Source organism: Panthera tigris, chromosome D1 (genome assembly GCF_018350195.1).
Source record: "Panthera tigris isolate Pti1 chromosome D1, P.tigris_Pti1_mat1.1, whole genome shotgun sequence".
NCBI classification, from domain to species: Eukaryota; Metazoa; Chordata; class Mammalia; order Carnivora; family Felidae; genus Panthera; species Panthera tigris.
The window spans coordinates 103,232,331-103,253,292 of record NC_056669.1 but is presented as its reverse complement, the minus strand read 5'-3'; the positions used below and the strand labels follow the sequence as shown (position 1 = coordinate 103,253,292).

The following is a 20,962-nucleotide window of genomic DNA, read 5'->3' as shown; positions in this document are numbered from 1 at the left end:
CCCGTGCCATACTCCACACTCTCAGGACCAGGCTTCTTTCTGTCCTGTTGCCCTGCTAGGACCTCAGTTCCTAGGTCTGAAGTGGCCGCTCCTGCTGGGACCCTCAGCGTCTCTCATTCCAGCCAGAAGGAAGAAGGAAAGAGAAGAGCATGTCCTGCCTTTTCAGGGTGCTTCCTGGAAATTACATAAACTATCTTCACTTTAGTCTCTTTGGCCAGAATTTAGTTCTATGGCCACAGCTAGCTGGAAAAGAGGCCGGAAGTGAAAACTCCTACCTTCAGTGGCAGGACCTCGTTAACAATTGGGGGGTTCTATTTCTTGCAGAAGAAGGGCAGAATGGAGAGCAGGGAAAATGCAGAAAGTATTCCCTCCCCTCTTGGGTCTTATGGACCAGAGCGTGGTTTCTGCCTCTCCACAGACAGTGTTCCTCATGGTCTATAGAGACTGTGTCTTGTTGGTTTTCGTATCTTTGATGCTTAGCCGGTGCCTGGCACATACGTACATACCATTCAGTAGATGTTGAAGTGATTCATTAACTGGTCTTAGAAGACAAAGATTTAGGGGCACCTCGGTGGCTCTGTCAGTTGAGTGGCCGACTCTTGATTTCAGCTGAGGTCATGATCCCAGGGTCGTGGGATCAAGCCCCACATCAGGCTCAGCACAGAGCATGGAGCCTGCTTGGGATTCTCTCTCTCTCTGCCCCTCTGCCCAGCTCATGCACTTTCTTTCTCTCTCTCTCTCTCTCTCTCTCTCTCTCTCTCTCTCTCTCTCTCTCAAAAGAAAAAGAAAACAAATAGATTTATAGGTAGGTGTGTAAGAAAATGTCAATCTCCAGACAAGAAAAGGCCATGAGTTAGCATGTTAGAGACACATAAAACAATTGGTTCACTAGGGGCCTAAAAAGAACCCCACCTGCCCTGGAGCCTTGCAGAAAGTAGTGGGAAGGTGGGCTGGAAAGGCAGGCCATTGCAGCCTTAGAAATAAGGTTCCCGGGGTGCCTGGGTGGCTCAGTCAGTTGAGTGTCTGACTTCGACCCAAGTCGTGATCTCACAGCTCATGAGTTCGAGCCTTCGGATTCTGTGTCTCCCTCTCTCTCTCTGCCCCTCCCCTCTCGCTCTCTCTCTCTTTCTCTCAAAATAAATATTGAAAAAAAAAAAACCTTTTTTTAAAAGAAAGAAAGAAAGAAAAGTGCAGTTTCTGCTTAGAAATAACTTCTGAGTCTCAGTGACCTCTCTCTCCTTTACCAGTAGTTCCTTGTTGACTTTGCCACTAGAGCTGTGCAGTCCTGGACCTGTTTGCCTGAAACTCTAGTCCTCACCCTTCCCTGCTTTATGCTGTGTCACAGGAGAGTCGATTCCTCCAGGCGGTTTCTCAGGCTTCTGTGCCTTGGCGTCCAGTTGGGCTCCACCAGTGCAAGGCACGAGCGCGAGTTTGGAGCGAGAGAGGCGGAGGGACCCCAGGGTACTGCCCCATCCCCCCCCCCGCCCAGGTTCAGCTTCTGCGGGTACCCCTGGCCTCTGAGCCCTGGTCCTCCCACCGCTTCCCTTTGTTCCTCCAGCCCAGAGCCCGTGGCTTCCTGCTGTTGGAATCTCTAGGGTTGTCTTTGTTGGCTGCCTGAGCCTCCATCAGCCTAGTACCAAATTCCCTCCTTCCTTCTGCTTTAAATCCGCAGGTTCGTTTGTTTCCCTGTTGGGCTTCTGGGTGATAAAGTGACCAATATGGAAAGTTTGGCGCTTTTAGAGAAACTCTGGTTCCTGGAACAGTTGCTGGGGGCCAGGGCTGTGCGAGTGAGAACGGCGAGGGCTTAAGGCTGCACCGATTCCAGCCCCAGGCTGTGTGCCATGTGTCTCGTAGCCATCGGTGGAACACATTGCCCGTCTCGTTTTCCTCAACACGCACGGAAGTGTTACTTCGTGTGGCCTGAAATTCTGCTGATGAGAGATTTTGTTGGCCTAGTTTCTAAGGACCTTCTGTAAAAAAGGCTCTTGAGGATTTGAGCTGTGTTAGTCCATTACCCCCTCAGTGTCCGTTTTTCTTCCACTGGTTTTCTCTAAGTGTCTCTCAGTGTTGAGAAGATGGTTTTGGAGTGTGGAGCCCTTTTTAGTTGAGGCAGGGGTAGATCCTACTTCCCAAAAGAGGAGCGTTGTTTTTTTTAACTTTTTTTTTTTTTTTTTTTGAGAGAGAGAGAGAGAGAGAGGCAACATGAGTGGGGGCGTGGGGGAGGGGCAGAGAGAGAAGGAGACATAGAATCTGAAGCAGGTTACAGGCTCTGAGCTGTCAGCACAGAGCCCAATGCGGGGCTGAACCCATGAACGATGAGATCGTGACCTGAGCCGAAGTTGGACGCTTAACTGACTGAGCCACCCAAGTGCCCCAAGAGGAGTGTTCTAATGTTAGATGGCTCTGTATTCGCTGAGGAATTTTCCCAGATAAATGCTGGGTATATTTCTCAGAGAAAAAGTAGGCTCAAGCTTATTTATTTATTTATTTATTTATTTATTTATTTATTTTTAAATGTATAGATGCATAGAAACAAACAGTATTAATACTGGTTCTCTTTGAGTGACGATATCTTAGGTAAATGTTTTCCTTTATACTTTGTTTTTAAAGTTGGTTATAGTAAAAATTATAAGACCCTTCACAATTGAGAGGACAGTCAAATATTATAGTAGTATGTGGCTCAGGGGTTGGTGGGTAGAAGGTTGTACAAAAATACAGAATACAAAAATAGAGAAAAAGAGCATAGGAAAGAGAAGTGTTTTTGTCTTAACTGAAATATTGCTCTAGGCCGGCTCCCAGTGAAAAGGGAGTTGCTTTCTTCCTTCCTGTCTTCTCTGGATTCAGAACTCAGGCTAATGTCACTTGTTCAGTGATATTGCTGTATTGTAAAGCTAAATAAGCTTTATGGGGTAGCCTGGGAACCTAACCTGTTTTTACAGTAATTTTTTAAGTAGTAAAGTCATCTTAAATTCCAAACGGTTAGTTTAGAAGTTAACTCCTGCGGGGATGGAGAGACAGTGTCTCTTTTGTTCACTTCTCTCCGTACCTAGTGGGTAGTACAGGGTCTGGAACACATGAGGGCTCAGTAAATATTTGTGGAATGCATAAGTGAATGAATGAATATCTTCCTCCTGACAGAAACGCGCGCGCGCGCGCACACACACACACACACACACACACACACACACACAGAGACACTTGATCCTGTGGTTGAAAGCCCTAAGTTGGCTCTAAAACTTGAAAGGCAGAAACACTCAGTCCCCTGTCAGCCTCCATCATGAGCACTCCGGTCCACAACACGACTGTCCAGCCTCAGGGAAGAAATCAGAATCCTGGCCTGATGTAGAACTCAATCAATAATTCACAATCATCTCCTCTGGGGTGTAGAAGCTAACTTTTGTAATGTTTTCTTTTCACCAGTCAGGACGTGCCTGTACTTATAATTTATCAGCCTCTCTTTTCATCCTCAAGAATTTTATTTTTTTTTTTTTTAATTTTTTTTTAACATTTATTTTTGAGACAGAGAGAGAGAGAGCATGAACAGGGGAGGGTCAGAGAAAGAGGGAGACACAGAATCTGAAACAGGCTTCAGGCTCTGAGCTGTCAGCACAGAGCCCAACGCGGGGCTTGAACCCATAGACCGTGAGATCATGACCTGAGCCGAAGTCGGCCGCTTAACCAACTGAGCCACCCAGGCGCCCCAACCCTCAAGAATTTTAAATACCTCACTTCCTCTCTGGGTATACTTGTGCTAAAATACATTACCTCTTTGGTTCATTCCTTCTGTACCTATTTGATGACCGTTTCCCGTGGGTGAGGCATCGATAGCTCATGGCTATGCAGTGATGAACAGAGAGGCACGGTTCCCATCTCAAAGAGCATACAGTTAGTGAAATAAATGAAAACAGTAATGTATCTTGCTCAATGACAGGGTCAGTTGACCAGGGAGAGAGGGTTGTTTGTAGGTTAGATCTCAGAGCTGGTCTCCTGAGCAAAGGCCTCTTCTCTTCCCAGTGATTTGCTTTATCATCTTGACATCTTGATATGTCTCTCCACCTGCAAAACAATTAAACGGTCTCTTATGGATGTGTGGGCAAAGTTTTTATATCTGTTCTTTTCCTGACAGGTGAACTTTAACGAGCCCTTATCCATGCTTCAGCGCCTTACTGAAGATCTGGAATACCACGAGCTGTTAGACCGAGCTGCAAAATGTGAGAACTCTCTAGAACAGCTCTGTTATGTTGCAGCTTTCACCGTGTCCTCCTACTCCACTACTGTCTTCCGTACCAGCAAGCCATTCAACCCACTCCTTGGGGAAACCTTCGAGCTGGACAGATTAGAGGAGAACGGGTACCGATCCCTCTGTGAGCAGGTAAAGGAGCCTCAGGACTGTGATGCGTTTACTTTTTGAAGAAAGGGGTGACTTTTCAGTTGATCCCCCTGGGTGTCCTCTTTGCAGAAATAGGTCCCTGTCATCCCAGACTGCCGTCTCTTTTCCTTCAGGGCTTCAACACTGGAGGCCCTGGTATTCACCTACTGTTGTGGGGATAAAAGTGTCAAGTGTGAATTCGGGGTGTTTATCACCAGTTCGTAGGCAGCATCTTTTCCTTCTCCTTTCTTCTTTAATTTGAACCACTGATTTCTTCAAGGTGAGTCATCATCCCCCTGCTGCTGCACACCATGCCGAGTCCAAAAATGGCTGGACATTGCGTCAGGAAATCAAAATCACCAGCAAGTTCCGAGGCAAATACCTCTCCATTATGCCCCTCGGTAAGGCCGCCATCCTTGTAAGAATTAGTCCTCCAGGAGTGAAAGATTTTCTGGCATGATGGAAGTGGTCCCTGGCTTAGGAGTCAGGAGACTGAAAGTCTGATTTGGGCACTGAACCATCCTCTCTAGCTCTGGGCAGCTCGTTTGACTTCTCAGCTATCAAATGAGTGAGGAGCCAGGAGGCTCTTTAAGGATCCATCCAGGCATGAATTCTTTATCTTCTTAGCTATATTTAGTAAATCTTTAAGCACTGTTTTAGAATACATATTCTAGCATGCTTAACGCCTTTTCTATCAGCCAGTGTTGTTTCCTGTGTCACACTGGCAATGTACTTCATACCAGTCCATTTACTCAGTAAATCAGAAGTCTTGTGGCTGCAAGGTTAGGTCTCTCAGACGGTCCCTCCCCTTTTCCTTCCTTTCTCCCCTCTCTCTTCACCACCGGAAGGGTTAGGTATCATTGATGTATTGGCCGAACTCCAGGTAGGATGAAACTTTGTTTTAAAAGATCTTACTGGATTATAAGTTAATTTTGCACCGAGATCAGAAAGATCAGGCCTGGGAATAGGCATCCTGATTTGCAGTGTTGGAGAGTCTCCACACTTTAGGGGAAATGAGATTGTTCACAAAGCGTTCTAGAGATTCTCCGACGCTCACTTGAACCAGAGTAGTCACATTTGGCCGTGTGTGTCCAGAAGAGTGAGTACCGAAAAAGAAACACGAGCGGAAAGAGAGAAACCAAGTAGTACCTCCCTAGAAACAGAGCTGCCAGGAACTGCCTGAGCTCCTGGTGGCCTTCATTTCCTGGTTCTAGTCTTCCATGAGGCCTAGCCGTAGCACGTGGCTAGAGTTGTCTTCTTTAGTAAATTCCCCTTTCTCTCAGAAATACAAAATATAGCAGGTATAGAAATTTCCTAGAAACTAGAAAGTAGCCAGAGACCAGACCCAGAAACGTTGGGAATATATTAAAAGGAGAAAAGAAAATGGAATGTTAGCTTTACCGCTTCATGGTTAATATGCAAAAAGATCTTAGATGAAAAGGTGACGATGATTTTGTTCTTAATGTTTATTTACCAAGGCCCTGAAAACGGTTCCAATTGCTTAATTGTCTTTGATGCTAATAATTTCACAAGTATTAGGTTGAGGGTAGTAAATGCTTGGGATGTTCTTACCTAATTTGCACAACTAGGATATTAGTGGTCCTGTTGCAATATGACTTTTCCGCCATGGAGAAGAGTTTCAGAGGCCTGGTGAGGATCTCCAAAGGGACAGGTTATATTTAATTCTAAGGAGGGTTGTATTCATTTTTTAAAGTAGCAATAAATCTAATAAATAGCAGTAAAATAGCAGTAAATCTACCAGTGATCTGCTATACATTTGTCTATGAGTGGTCTAATCTGGAGTCCTTTGAGGGGTAAATATTTGAATATGATATATGTGGTGGATCTAATTTTTTAGAGTTAAAAATTACCTTTGAAAGGATTCCATTCCTATGGCTATTTAAGGATTCAGGTCACCAGGATGTGCTGTTGCCTAAAGTTCCCTCATCCATTAGATACTGAGTACCCACCATGGACCAGGCAGGAAGTATAAGTGAGCAAAACAAAGATCCCAGCCTTCATGGGGAGACTGAACAAAGAATTGACATAGTGACCAGAAACTGAAGTACAGAGAGTGGGATTTCCAGACATTGGCCTTGGGGATGGCTGTATTTAACATTTTTGGATCAGTGAATTGGAAGGAGAATCCTGCAGTGAAATTTTCGCATTTGCAGTGGCACTCGACTCCCCTAGGGTAAATTTTTAAGCCAGTAGCTGTCACTGAAGAATGATTTATGGACAGAGTTGTGAGAGAGTAAGCAGACAGATGGTTTTTGAGGTGGTGGCAGAAAGTCTGAGTCTCCTTGTAAAGTAGGGTAGAAAAGTTAGAACTCCTGCAGTCTGGAAAGAAGAACGCTTCTGGAAAACATATCGGAAGTGTACAAAATGATGAAGATAGTGGCAGAGGATACATGTGAATCTGCTCATCAAGTGCCAGGGCACTGGAACCAGGTGGTAGCATTAATGTTGAGACACATTTATTTTAAGATTTTTATTTTTAAGTAATCTCTATACCCATCGTGAGGCTCGAACTCATGACCCCGAGATCATGACCACCGACTGAGCCAGGCAGGTGCCCCTAAAGAGACACATTTAAGTGGGTTTTATTTTGTAGTTTTGGAGCTCTCTAACCCAAGAAGAACCACAGTTTGGGAATATGAATGAAACAACTGAACTCAGCCTGTTGATCTCTGCATCAGTGACACACTACTGGGCTCCATGGACCCTGAATTTGCTCCTGAATGACACATTAGTAAAAAAAAAAATTCCCCTGATATATTTTATCCATTCTTCCAATTTCTACTCTTTGATTAGAGTGATTACTTATAATTAATATAATTATTGATTAGGTAGGATTTACATCTGCTATTTTGGCTTTTTTTTTTTTTTTTTTCTATATATCCTCTGTCTTTTTTGTTCCTCTCTTCCTTTTTAATTCCTTATTTTGTGTTAAATAGATATTTTTCAATTTACCATGTTAATTCTCGTGTTGTTTCTTTTACTATATTTTTAAAGGTATTTTTCTAGTGGTTATCCTGGGTAGTACAGTTAACATCTAAGCATCTCGTTGAGATTGATACCAATTTAATTTCAATAGTGTACAAAAACTTTGCAGCTATATGGATCCATTATGTCTTTCCTCCTTTGTGCTTTTATTTTCATGTAAATTATGACTTTTATACATTATAATCCCATCATTATAGGTTTTTTGGTTTGTTTTTAGCAGCAGGCAAAAGTTTATTAGAGTATAAGATTAGAAAAGAAGAACAGTAGGAAAGCTCTCTTTACAGAGAAGGGACACTCGAAAGTGAATGCCCCCAGTGTAGTTTTATAACTGTTGCTTTATGCAGGTGTCTTTTAAATCATGCATTGGAAAAAAGAGTTGCCAGCAAAAAATACAGTCATACTCTTTTTTTCGTTAATAGTTTAATTATAGTTAACCTTTACCAGTCTCTTCATAAAGTAGATTTAAGTTGCTGTCCAGTGCCCTTTCATCTCAGCCCAGAGGACTTCCTTTGGTGTATTTCTTTCATTCTTCTTCCTCTTTTTTTAAATGTTTATTTATTTTTATTATTATTGTTTTAATTTTTCAATGTTTATTTTTGAGAGAGAGACAGAGAGAGAGAGATGGGAAAGGGGCAGAGAGAGAGAGGGAGACACAGAATCACAGAATCTGAAACAGGCTCCAGGCTCTTAGCCATCAGCACAGAGCCCAATGTGGGGCTTGAACCCACGATCCATGGATCATGACCCGAGCTGATGTTGGACGCCCAACTGACTGAGCCACCCAGGTGCCCGATGTTTATTTATTTTTGAGAAAGAAAGCGGGGGAGGGGCAGAGAGATTGGGAGACAGAGGATCCAAAGTGGGCTCTGTTCTGACAGCAGACAGGCTGACACAGGGCCCAAACTCAAGAACCGTGAGATCATCACCTGAGCCGAAGTTGGATGCCCAACCAACTGAACCATCTGGGGGGGGCCCTTCTTTGGTATATTTCTTGAAGGGAAGGTATGCCAGCTATGAATTTTTTCAGTTTTTGTTTGTCTGGAAATGTCTGAAGTTTTTCTTTGTTTATGAAGGATAGTTTTGCTGGATACAGAATTCTTGGTTTGATAATTTTTTCTCCTTCAGCATTATTGGATATGTCATCCCACTGCCTTTGGCCTTTGAGGTTTCTGATAATCTTATTGAGGGTCATTTATATGTGATGCGTCACTTCTCTCTTACCATTTTGAAGATTTTCTCTTTGTCTTTCAGTAGTTTGATTGTGATGGGTTTCGGTGTGGTGCTCTTCGAGTTTATCCTGTTGGAGTTTGTTGTACCTCTTGGATATGTAGATTAATGTTTTTCATCAGATTTGGGATTTGGGTCCACTATTTATTAACTGCCCCAATTGTGAACACTGCCTCAGGCAGCCACTGTGTTAAACAATTGCCATTGGTTATTTTGATCATCGCCACTAGGAAAAGGCTGTTTGAGGGGAGCAGGGGCTGAGTCAGGTCAGAGTCCTAGGAGTGGGAACTTAAGAGGAACCACCAGACAGATCAGATAGTGACAGTTTCTTGGAGATCAGGCTTTTGGGGAGCTTCATACCATCTGCTCCCTCCAGTGTTTGCTAGGCTGCTTCCTCATTTTCACTTCTGCCGTGATTGTAAGGCTACTGGTTTTTAAGGCTACTGCCGAGCTGGGGAGAGGAGGATGGGAGTAGGGCAAGTTAAAATGCCACAAAGCTCATTTTTTTTTACCAGAGTTCTGAAGAAGTTGATTCTGATAATTTTTTGCTAGTGTTCTTAAATCGATCTTACTGGAAAAAAATTGATTTTCCTGAGGCACAGGAAATATGGAAGTCCTTTACTTGACCATTCTGAAGTGGCGATATCTTCCTTTCCAAATATTTTAAGAACCTCCACTTTTAGATCTTTAATTTATTGCCAAGTCTCCAAGACACAAATATTATATAAAGGAAGGCACCCGTGGGGCTTTCTTTGTTTTCCCACTATCCCTGGGAGCTGAAAGGGACACTGCAGAACAACAGGGTGGGGCACAAGGATATGGTACTAGGCAGTACAGATACTCTGATCTTATTTTGATCCACAGCTCTGGCGTTCACTAGCTGTGTGACCTTGGAAAAACTACTTTCTCTCTCTGGGCTCAGAGTCTTCATTGGTAAAATGGGGGTATGATAGGCTGAATAAGGCTCCCTCCTCCCAGAATAATGTCCACATCCTAATCCCTGGAACCTGTGACTATACGACTGCTCATAGTGAAAGGAACGCTGCAGTGTGGTTAAATTAAAGATTTTGAGATGGGTAGATAATTCTGGAGTATTCCTATAGGCCCAATACAATCCCAAAGGTTTCTATGAGAGGGAGGCTAGAGAATCAGAGGCGGTGGCAACAGAAGCAAGAGGTGTGAGTGGTACTAGAGAGATGCCACAGCCTGGAGGATGCGGGTGGCCTCAGGTAGCTGGAAAAGGCAAGAAAACGGATCTCTAATAGAGTCTTCAGAGGGAACACAGCCCTTCCGACACCTTGATTTTAGACTTCTGACTTTCAGAACTGTAACAGTTTAACAACCGCGTGGTTTTAAGCCATAAAGTTTGTGGCATCCATTCCAGCAGCAGTAGAAACAAAGGCAGGGGAGAACAGTGCCTGCAGCCGAAGTGTCCACAGGTATCTGAATGCCCACGGTATGCCGGAAACGGTTCTAGGTGCTGTGGGCGTGTTGTGGTGAGCAGAGCCACTCTGCCCTCGCTTAGCTGGCATCCATTTCTTGAGCAGACAAAAAAAGTAACCAAAAACACCTCCGTAATAATTATTGTCCGTGAATATTTAATTTTTATCTAGTGGTAATTCCATGAAGAAATAGAGCAAGTGGAGACAGGGGTTAACGGTGGAGAAACAAGTGTGTTTGTGCTTTCTTGGACAAGGTCGTCAAGGAAATGGTCTCTGAAGAGACAACTGGAGCAGAGACCTAACTAATAAAAAGAAAGCAACCAGAAGAAGATCTGCAGACAAGTGTCCCAGCAAGGGAACCCCTTAAAGAGAAAGGCCCTGAGAGGGGAGCAGACACAGCATGCTCGAGAAGCACCAAGGCCGCCAGCAGCTTCAGAGTGCGATCTGAGGGACCGGCAGGGGCCGGCTCTTGTAGGGTTTTGTACACCAGGGGAAGGGGGTGAGTCCTGTTTTAATTGCAGAGGGCAGAAATGGAGAGATTTGACACAGTGTTGATGGGACATGTTTGACACGGATCATTTTGACCAGAGACTCTCAGGTGACCGACGTGGAAGCTGGGACCAAAACAAAGTTGTTGGCTTCAGGCAAGAGATGACAGTGGCTTTAGACGGCAGGGGTGGTGGAAGAGGTATTGAGTGAGGGATTGAGGAGATGTGTGGGCAGCACAGGTACTTGAAAGGTGGCTGTTGAGATCAAATGAGATCATGTGTGAAGAGACCGGTAGCTCAGCCTACTGCCTGGGACACAGCAGGTGCTCTCAGCAGGGCTGCTACTGTTCTCGTTAGCGTCATTGTCATCATGGCTGCTGCAGTCAGCAGGGCTATTTTAGTCTCTTGTACGAGAAAGACACATAATTAGTCTTCTGTTCGTTAGTGGCTGCAGAGGGAGCTTAGAGTTCTCCGCTCCCATAAGTGACCGTATTCGCAGCACATATGTGAAGATCTACGTATCTGTTGCGTATCTTTCCATTTTTTTTTTTTTTTTTTTTTTTTTTTTTTGTTTTGAATCTGTAGTCACCTCTGTTCACCTCACTTTTGGGTTTGGTGTCTGAGATGAACTCATAAGAACAGGAGAAGACTGTATCTGCTGAGTGCCCATGATGTTTCAGGCATTTTACTGGGCAAATAAACAGACATTTGCTGCACAACAAGGTCTGTTTATCCCGTCTACAGATTATAAAGCAGAGGCCTGGGGAAATTACACAACCTATCCAGGATACAATACTCTCATGCAGTTCTGTTGCTAACCACCCAGATTCATGCAGACCCCATAAGTTAAGGGCACAGTCTCCACCAAGACTGCCCTCACATCAGATGCCAGCCACGAAATTGGGGGTCCCCAGGCCATCTGTACCTCTGACCAACTGGCTTCAGTTTCGATAATTTGCCAAGATGACTCAGAACCCAGGGGAATGCTGTTCTTACCATTACAGTTTTATTATAAAGGGTACAAATCAGGACCAGCCAAATGAAGAGACATATAAGGCAAGGTCTGCAAGGGTCGTGAACATAAACTTCCATGCCTTCTCCTGTGGAATCAGGGCACGTAGCCCTCCTGGCACATTGATATGTTCACCAACGAGGAAGCTGCACCAAGCTTCGTTGTCCAGAGATTTTATTAGGGTTTCATTAGGTAGGCATGACTGAATCATCAGCCACATGACTGAACTCAATATCTAGGCCTCCTTCCCTCCCTACAGAGAAGGGAATACCATTCCCAGGAGGTTGGGGGGGTCTGGCTGATTTCAAGTGATTCAAAGCCCCAAGTCTCTTAATTACATGGTTGGCCTTTCTGGCCTGGCCTCATCTTGAGCATAAGCTATCTAGGGGTCCACCACGTCGGCTCTTTGGCATAAACTATCAGGGCCCCCATGAATAACACAGACGTTACTATTACTGAGGAAATTCCAAAGGTTTAGAGGTTCCCTCCCAGGAACCATGGATGAAGACCAGACCAATTCTTTGTTACACAAGCCAGGATCACACATCCAATGAGTGGTGGAGCCAGGATTGAATCCAGTTCTTCCTGGCTCCAGAGCCCTTCTCTATCCACTACACCTTCTTTACTGCTAAGGCCTTTAGAAGAGTGGTTTGCTTATGGTCACACAGCTGGTGACTAGCAAGAGGGCCTGGCCCCCAGTCCTGACGACCAGTGTGTGCTCCTTTCCACAATTCTATTTCATTTTTCATATTGGGGCAGATTGGACCTGTTCCTGTCAATTTTGTAGATGGTCTGGGCAGGCAGAGTTGGTGAAAAGAATTGGAGCTTTTGCTTTCATTTTTATTTCTACAATTGCAGAATGTTGCTTCCTAGCTAAGCCCTATCAGTTATCAGCGTTTGTCATCATTTAGGTGTATTTTATTCATACATTTAAAAATCAGGTGAAAAAAATCAATCAGTGCTTCCAATATTTAAGACAATTATAAATCCTAGGGCTCCCGGGTGGCTCAGATCATGATCTCAGGGTCGTGAGATTGAGCCCTGTGTCGGGCTTTGCACCGAGTGTGGAGCCTGCTTGGGATTCTCTCTCTCCCTCTCTCTCTCTGCCCCTCCCCTGCTTGTGCTCTCTCTTTCTCAAAATAAATAAATAAACTTAAAAAAAAGATTATAGCGGCACCTGGGTGGCTCAGTCAGTTAAGCATCTGACTTCAGCTCTGGTCATGATCTTGCGGTTTGTGAGTTCGAGCCCCACTTTGGGCTGACAGCTTAGAGCCTGGAGCCTGCTTCAGATTCTGTGTCTCCCTCTCTCTCTGCCCACCCCGCCCCCCCACCTCCACTCACGCTCTGTCTCTCAATAATAAATAAACATTAAAAAAAATTATAAATCCTTTTTGGTTTATTATTTTCAAAGTGAGAAATATTAATAGAAGAAAGTTAATCCATTATTATTTGTACCTAAAGTGATGCTATTATCCTAACATTTGGCTTAATTTGTGTACCTCTCTCTGTTTCCAGGTAGCATCCACTGTATTTTCCATGCAACTGGGCACCACTACACTTGGAAAAAAGTTACCACAACGGTGCACAACATTATCGTGGGCAAGTTGTGGATAGATCAGGTAAGCAGAGGTGCCCAAAGTGTACTGAAGTTCAGAAGAATACCTTCTTAGGTACGTCTTTGCAGTGTCCAGGGCATGTGAACTTGCCCCAGATTGAACTTGCCCCTGATTTACCCACCTCTCCCAACGAATTGCTCTCAGCCAGTAGCCCCACCCCAACCTTCCCGAGTTTCTATACCACAAATTCTTACTTGTAAATTACCAATTTATAATATTCATTCAATGACTGCTCTATCAGGACTGTGTCGGCTACTATGAAAGTACAGGAAAATAATAAACACCGCTCCTACTCTTCATCCTTTCGTTATTCATCAGACATTTACTGCCAGGCAGAGTCTAGTCTTGGGGATACAAAATCAGATAAGACATTGTCCTCAAAGAGTTACTGTATCACTGGAGACCCATGACAAATATGTAGAGATTGAAAAGTATTTAACAAAATACACAAGTGTAAGACCTGTACTAAAATAACATCTAATTACTTGTCAGTTTGCTGACAAGGGCCTGGTTTGGAAAAGGCAAACCGTTATGTGAATATCAGCATATGTGCTGAGGGGCATATCATAGGCCACCTAACGTGACACACAATTGAAAGAAAACCAGAAGGCATTTGGTCCTGATCCCAACCTGGAATACCAAGGTTCTGAATACCAAGGTTCCATGGCTTCTCGGGTCAGCTGAGACCGGAAGCCGTAAGCAAGGGAGTCCGAGGGTGTAAGATGGAAAAGTGAGGAATGATGAGGCATGGGGTCTAGCAGACATTCAGATCCCCTGGGACTGATAAAATCAAGGCATGGGCACCTGGGTAGCTCAGTCGGTTAAGTGCCTGACTCTTGATTTCGGCTCAGGTCATGATCTTACGGCTTGTGAGATCAAGTCCTGTGTCAGGCTCTGTGCTGACTGCACGGAGCATGCTCGGGATCCCCTCTCGCTGCCCTTCCCCTGCTTGCACACTCTCTTTCCCTCAAAATAAATAAATAAACATTAAAAATAAATAAGGGGCATCTGGGTGGCTCAGTCAGTTAAGTGACCTACTTTGGCTCAGGTCATGATCTCACGGTTCATGAGTTCAAGCCCTGCATCGGGCTGTCTGCTATCAGCACGCACAGAGCCTGCTTTGGATCATGTCTGCCTCTCACTCTGCCTCTCCTCCGCTCACCCCCTCTATCTGTCTCTCAAAAATGAATAAACATTAAATAAACAAATAAATAAATGAAATCAATCCATGATGCCTTTTGTTTTCTAGTCGGGTGAAATTGATATTGTGAATCACAAGACGGGCGACAAGTGCAATCTTAAATTTGTTCCTTATAGCTACTTCTCTCGTGATGTAGCAAGAAAGGTAAGAAAAGTTGAGTTTAAATGTTTTTCCTTAGCGTGTATCTCTTAGAAAGACTGCTCCTTTGGGGTTGGTGTAGATAATGGATGGATAGACAGTCTAACATACATATATCTACATCTCCTAAATATGTATGTGGTGATTTGGCAGGGGTGGGGGGAGGGGGAGGGCGGCAGGGAAGGAGAGGTAAAGGAGAAAGTCAGCAAGAAGGGAGACTAGATTGCATTACCAAACCAAATCCTTTCTTTTCTGGGAAAGACATTGAGTAAGAAAGGAAAAGTCAAGAGCAATGAGAGATTGGAAATGGGAAGCACAGAGGAAGGGCCAGTAAAAGGATTTCAGGAAGAAGGATGGGCAGTTTGACCTCTGTGAGGTCTGAGTGCGAGTCTTGCGTCACCACCACAGTGGAATTGTGCCATGAGTTTTGATGGACAGTGAAGAAGAGTCGGGGATTAAATCTGCTTGTGGCTGTCTGACTTCCAGGGAGGAGAAAATACCATAATTCCAAGTACCAGTCAGATCCTTTCCCTGCATATATCATTGCAACAAAAATCCCTATACCACAAAATGATGAAACCCGGCTCATGGCCATTTATTTTACACAGCTCAAAAAAGTATACCAAAATAATCTGGGTGGCTCCACGGTGTTTGCCATGGCAGGATTTAACCAATATTTACTCTAGGACTTTGGTTGCCAGAATAGTCAGGGAGGCTACATCACGCCGACTGCCGTACTCCAAAGCCCTGCTCCCCACCCTTGCAGGTGACCGGGGAAGTGACCGATCCATCAGGAAAAGTTCACTTTGCCCTTCTGGGGACATGGGATGAAAAAATGGATTGTTTCAAAGTACAACCAGTCATTGGGGAAAATGGGGGTGATGCTCGACAGAGAGGCCATGAGGCAGAGGAAAGCAGGGTCATGCTATGGAAAAGGAACCCTTTACCGTGAGTATCCATATCCCGGCTCTCCAGGTAACACTTTGACCTCAACCTTGGAGCAGTGTTGATGGCATTTCTGCCTTCCTTCCCACTGAATTATGTGAGGGATCAGCCAGGGAAATCAGAACTTTTGGAGAGATAACCAGAAGGTGGTCATTGTATGATTTGAGTTGTAGTGTGCCTTGTCAGGAAAGCTGAAACAAAGCAAGTCCCATCTGCCAAGAAATATTTATAATGTAGAGCAAAACTATTCAAAAGCAGATGGCTCGGTCGGTTGAGTGTCTGACTTGAGCTCGGATCATGATCTCACCATTCATGAGTTTGAGCCTCACGTCAGGCTCTGTGCTGACAGTGCAGAGCCTGCTTGGGATTCTCTGTCCCCTTCTCTCTCTGCCCCTCCCACACTCACACTCTCTCTCTCAAAAATAGAACAAACAAACAAACAAACCTCTTCAGAAGTGGCTGGAGGAGAAAGATGCCTACCACCTGTTAACAATTTAGCCTGAGGGGCGCTTGGGTGGCTCATTCCGTTGAGTGTCCAGCTTCCTCTTGGGTCATGATCTCACAGTTCGTGAGTTTAAGCCCCGCATCCGGCTCTGTGCTGATGTCTTGGAGCCTGGAGCCTGCTTCAGATTCTGTGTCTCCCTCTCTCTCTGCCCCTCCCCCGCTTGTGCTCTGACTCTCTCAAAAATAAAATGTTAAAAAAAACATTAAAAGAAAAAACAATTTAGCCTGAGACCCAGTGGCCATCTAAAGGTCTCTGAGATGATATACGGGAATTAGGAATGAAGACGGAGGCCATTTGTCTCCTGTCATGCTCCTGTCAGTGTATAATAACAGCAAGATTATCCCAGAACAGGTTAAAAAGAAAGCAAAGGAAATAGGAATAAGAAAGTTCATTTAGCAGAATGTTCCCTTCCATTCTTCTTAATCTCCGCTGAGCACAGCACAAGCCCAGCAGACTGCTGGCACAAGTGATGCTAGGGGAGGGGATGGGGGATGGTCCAGTCTGGGTCTCTTAACTAGGGGAGCCTGACCTGGTCCTAGAGTCTGTCCATCTGTAGAAGAGCTTCGGGGAGGTCGTCTTTGGGTTGTTGCTCCTTAACGAGGCCCTGGGCTCTGGCATCACCGTTTCTCTTCCCCATCCTTTACTTGCAGGAAGAACGCAGAAAACATGTACTACTTCTCAGAGCTCGCTCTCACGCTCAATGCCTGGGAAAGTGGCACTGCCCCCACAGACAGCCGATTGCGGCCCGACCAGAGACTGATGGAAAACGGGCGCTGGGATGAAGCCAATGCTGAGAAGCAGCGCCTGGAGGAAAAACAAAGACTTTCCAGGAAGAAGAGAGAAGCAGAAGCTATGAAAGCCACAGAGGATGGTAACGAACCTGCCTTCTACTCTATTTCTTGATGCGAGGAGAATCACTTCGTGTGTTTCTGGCTCTCATTCCGCTTTCTCCCCCCGCTTTCCCTTTAGGCACACCGTACGATCCCTATAAAGCACTGTGGTTTGAGCGGAAGAAGGACCCTGTTACCAAGGAGTTAACCCATATTTATAGGGGAGGATACTGGGAATGTAAAGAAAAACAGGACTGGACCTCATGCCCGGACATTTTCTGAAATGGCAGCAACAAAAAGGAGGAGGATCCAAAGGAGAAAATGACAGAGGATGTGCGGGAAAGCTGGCATTTGTGACTCTTACCAAGCGCTTTCCTCCAGTTTGTCTGTCTTAACCAATCATTTTTTCCAAATCAATCACCAGAAGCAGACACCAGTGGTGGTGATTGGCTGGTTGCCTTAGCTGATTGAAACTGAAATCGACATACTAGATACCTGTGTTTGTAAGGGGGAGGGTGAGTGGCTGAAAGTTAGCGTTACAGCCCTTCTGCAAAGTCAAGTACTCTCGACTCTTCCTTCTCCCTCTGCCCCCATTTTAAGATGACGTCATTCACCCTCCCCTGTAGTATTCTGCTCAGCCAAGGTCCGCATGAGATTATGATTCAGGGGCATTTTTGGTGCTGTTCAGAGCAAGAGCTGAATTTAGAAGTTCCTTCAGAGAGGAAGCACATAAGACTTACCAACGGAGGCATCGTGAATGACTGCAGTGGAGCTTAGGCGTGGCGTTACGAGGCGGGGTCACAGACGGGGTCAGTTTAGTGGCGTGTCCACCCAGAGGTAACTGCGGTATCGGAACGCTGGCGAGGGGGCTTGTTCTGTAAGGTTGGAATATTCAGAGTGACATTCTTAGAAGTTTCTATCTTACGTAAAATACCCTTCTGCGGTCCTCCCTCTTTGACGGCGACCGGAGGCCGCTTTGGTGGCTGGTAGGAGGGTCACGTTATCCTCACAAGGGAGTTTTCTGGACTTCGTCAGGCCGAGAACTTCTGAGAACACAAAGCAGGATGGAAGAGACCGCTAGTCACTTTGCCGTCCCCGTTCCTCCTCACCCCCATCCTTCATCGCCTTTCTTGCCCCCACCCCCATCTCCCTCTCTCTCAGCACGATACCAGTTTGGGTCTGGGCCCCCGTGCAGAGCAAAGCACTACCTGCCCTATTCTGACATCCTTCAGAATTTGAGAGAAGGACTTAATTTGGAACAAAAGTTTTCACCATCTCTCAAGCCCTACGGACTGGAGCCACCTCTCGAATAATGTGTTAAATACCTGTATATTATATATATGTAGAGAAAAATCTAATTTTTTTTGTTTGATCTTCCTCCTTCCCATTAAGAATCTTGTTTTTTTGGTATCATTAGTCTCCCTGGGACTCTCTCTTGGACACACTGATGTGGGCTGGGGCCTCCCCTGTCTTCCGTCTTTTAGGGGCAGGCAGATCCAGAACGTGCGTAGGGTCACATCTGGCAGTTACTGAGCAGGGACTCGATCCCTGGTCTGTGTCATGGAGTGCCTGCCCACTGCTGTCTAGATTCTGCTCTCCTGATTGCCTGACTCTTGAAAATGAAATCCTAACCCTTCCCGCCTTTTTTCCTTCTTCTGTTAGGAAGAACGTGGGTAGAGAGGACGGTGATTTCCAGTTTAATTCTGCCTCTGTCCAAATCGCAGCACACACAGCTGATTCCCAAAAGAAACTTCTTCCCAGGACGTGGGGCCGAAAGTGCCGTCATGTTGGGGTGGGTGAGAGAACCACGCCTGTCGGGCCTTGGCTTCCTTCATTTTGTATTCTGTATTTGTTTTAGCTGTCCTGTTCAGAGATCTACCCCTGTGCAGCCCACCCTTGGTTGAGGATCACAAATTGAGGTGCCTTCCTTGTATGCTTTTTGTTAGTGTTTTTTGTTTCTGTTCCTTAACTGCTGAGCCTCAGCCAGTGTGGGTCCTGGGGGAAATATCATTCCAGAGGAAGCCATCCCTGCACGGAAATGGGATTTACACTAGACAAATTAGTACTCCCGTTCCTTCCTCGCCATCCCTCCCTTCCTATCTGTGATGCACTTGAGAAAGGGGCAGCCGCCGGGGAGTTTCCTCTAAGACCCCAATTCCCACTGTAAGCACGGGGTTGCGCTGGGCCTTCTTGCAAGGAGGCCTGTAAAGGCTGTGACCTAATCAGGGGACTTCAGCCAGAGCGGGGATTCCTCAACCAAACTGAACAGCTCTGCTTTATCCCCCCCGCCCCTCCCCTTCTTCCTTCACCATCTGCACTACATTTCCAGCCTGATCCCCAGTCAGATTCCTGCTAATGGAGAAGCTTTGAGTCCTTCAGGTGAAATGAAGTCGCATTGAAACAAAACTATATATATTTTCGTTTTTTTTTTTTTTTTGCCTTATTTTTTTTTTTTTCCAAGAAAACTACTAAATTAAATAATTTTTAAAAAGTCATATCGTTTGTCTGATTCACTTGTACTCCCACCAGGGAAGCAGTGGTGGAGGAGGGCCTGGAGGACTGGCCCAGTGCTGGTTCATTCTTGGGAAGCGGGCAGCTGATCTTTGCGAGAAATTGAAAGAAGAATGGGGCACGGGTTTCTAGGCGTTCCAACCATTTGGCAACATTCTCAAGGGCCCGTGGACAGCAGAGTAGTTTCAACAGGCCCTTCCGCTTCGATGGCATGTAACCGTCAGTGTCCCACCTTGGTTATAGGGGAATCGTGTCTAGTGCTTTTGATGTTGAGCCTGTTTCACCTCCGAAAAATAAAAGTTTTCTTGAATGTAATTTCTCTTGCCCATTTAGATTCTCAGATTCTTAGCTGTTTCATGTAGGGATTCAATTCTGTACTTTGAAACGTAAGCAATGGAGGATTGATTTAAAGGCCTTGGAGAGCATTAGGACTGTGAAAAGGCTTGGTTAGGTTTTCACTGTAAAGTTCAGGGCAGGGAGGAGGTGGGCAAAGGAATCAAAGGACCCAGATAGGCTGCACATCAGGGCAGGCTTGGGCCCTGTCCTGTGACTGGGCATCTGCTCCTGGGCCCAGCAGGCTAACTTAGAGATTCTGAACATTGTCTGGCTCACACACAATTTTAAGAGGTAAATGTTAGAATCGTCGTGTTGAATATGAAGAAAGGCACTGGGGAAAAAAAAAAAAAAACCTAAATTCACCCAAGGTCACACAGCGCATGGTTGGTCACAGTCATTCGAATCCAAAGCTGGGTTGTCTGACCACTGAGTCTGTGACCCCCTACAACCTTGTGTCCTAAGAGAAAGTGGGTTGGAAGGCAGCTGGCAGTTAAGTCATTTCCTCCTGGATTAGGTCATATTATGCAGAGGCTTAGTGATGTGGAGAGTACCACCTTGGAGGTCCATCTGCAGGAAAGAGCAACCTTGAAGTTCAGCCTCTAGGCTCCTTGATTTCCCAAGGCTCTCAAGTCCACAAAAATGAGCTGTGTCTCCAGGGATTGTTCTAGCCTGGTTCTTGGGAAGGCCACTCATCTGTTCAAGTCATTTGCCTGATTCACACTTCCGGGCTTGACGGTAATTCAGCAACTTACCAGGTTTTTTTCTGGCAAGCTAAAAACATTGCAGTAGACCCTTGCACTTGTGAGACCTACATCCGGCAATCTTGAATAGCACTGTGCTCCACAATTTCATCCAAAAGGGGCAGATGTAGCTGGAACATAGTAACGATCCTTTCTTTAGTCTTTTCATGGGCTACTGTGACCTGATTGGCTGGGATGTGGATCCCGAAGGGTCTACCATACTCACTCATGCTTCAAGATGATGACCCAGCAAAAGTACAAATGAGTACACTTGTCAGGGACCTCTGAGGTCCCACACATTGCAAGGGCCTACTCTACTTTCAGCAAGATAAATGAAAACCAACCCTAAAAAGAGGTGTAGAAAAATCTTCTTTGGAATTTTTTCACTGTAAGGTGTATACCCTGTGAAACTCTAAGATTGCTGTCAAAATTTAGAGCTTGCTTCTAAAAGTTTATAAAGCTTTTGCCCGGTGATCTGCCCTGCCCTGTGGGAAGCATTCCAAGCCGCTCATGGTTTTCCCTTCCAAGCTCATAAAGTAATGGGTAGTTCTATTCTCCTCAGGCCTTCCTCCCTACTACCTTTTCAGTTCACACTG

At 45.3% G+C, this 20,962-nt stretch overlaps 1 protein-coding gene across 1 annotated transcript in view; it reads left to right on the top strand.

The window, feature by feature from the left end:
* The window catches only part of LOC102967532 (oxysterol binding protein), a 35,648-nt gene extending 16,102 nt beyond the window's left edge, over window positions 1-19,546 (top strand). The window contains exons 8-14 of the mRNA XM_007092040.3: window positions 4,127-4,372; window positions 4,650-4,770; window positions 13,060-13,163; window positions 14,410-14,505; window positions 15,266-15,447; window positions 16,600-16,820; window positions 16,919-19,546. Of these exons, the coding sequence (XP_007092102.2) occupies window positions 4,127-4,372; window positions 4,650-4,770; window positions 13,060-13,163; window positions 14,410-14,505; window positions 15,266-15,447; window positions 16,600-16,820; window positions 16,919-17,061 (1,113 nt within the window). The 3' untranslated portion in view covers window positions 17,062-19,546. The remainder of the gene's footprint in view (window positions 1-4,126; window positions 4,373-4,649; window positions 4,771-13,059; window positions 13,164-14,409; window positions 14,506-15,265; window positions 15,448-16,599; window positions 16,821-16,918) is intronic.
* The last annotated feature ends 1,416 nt before the right edge of the window (window positions 19,547-20,962 follow it).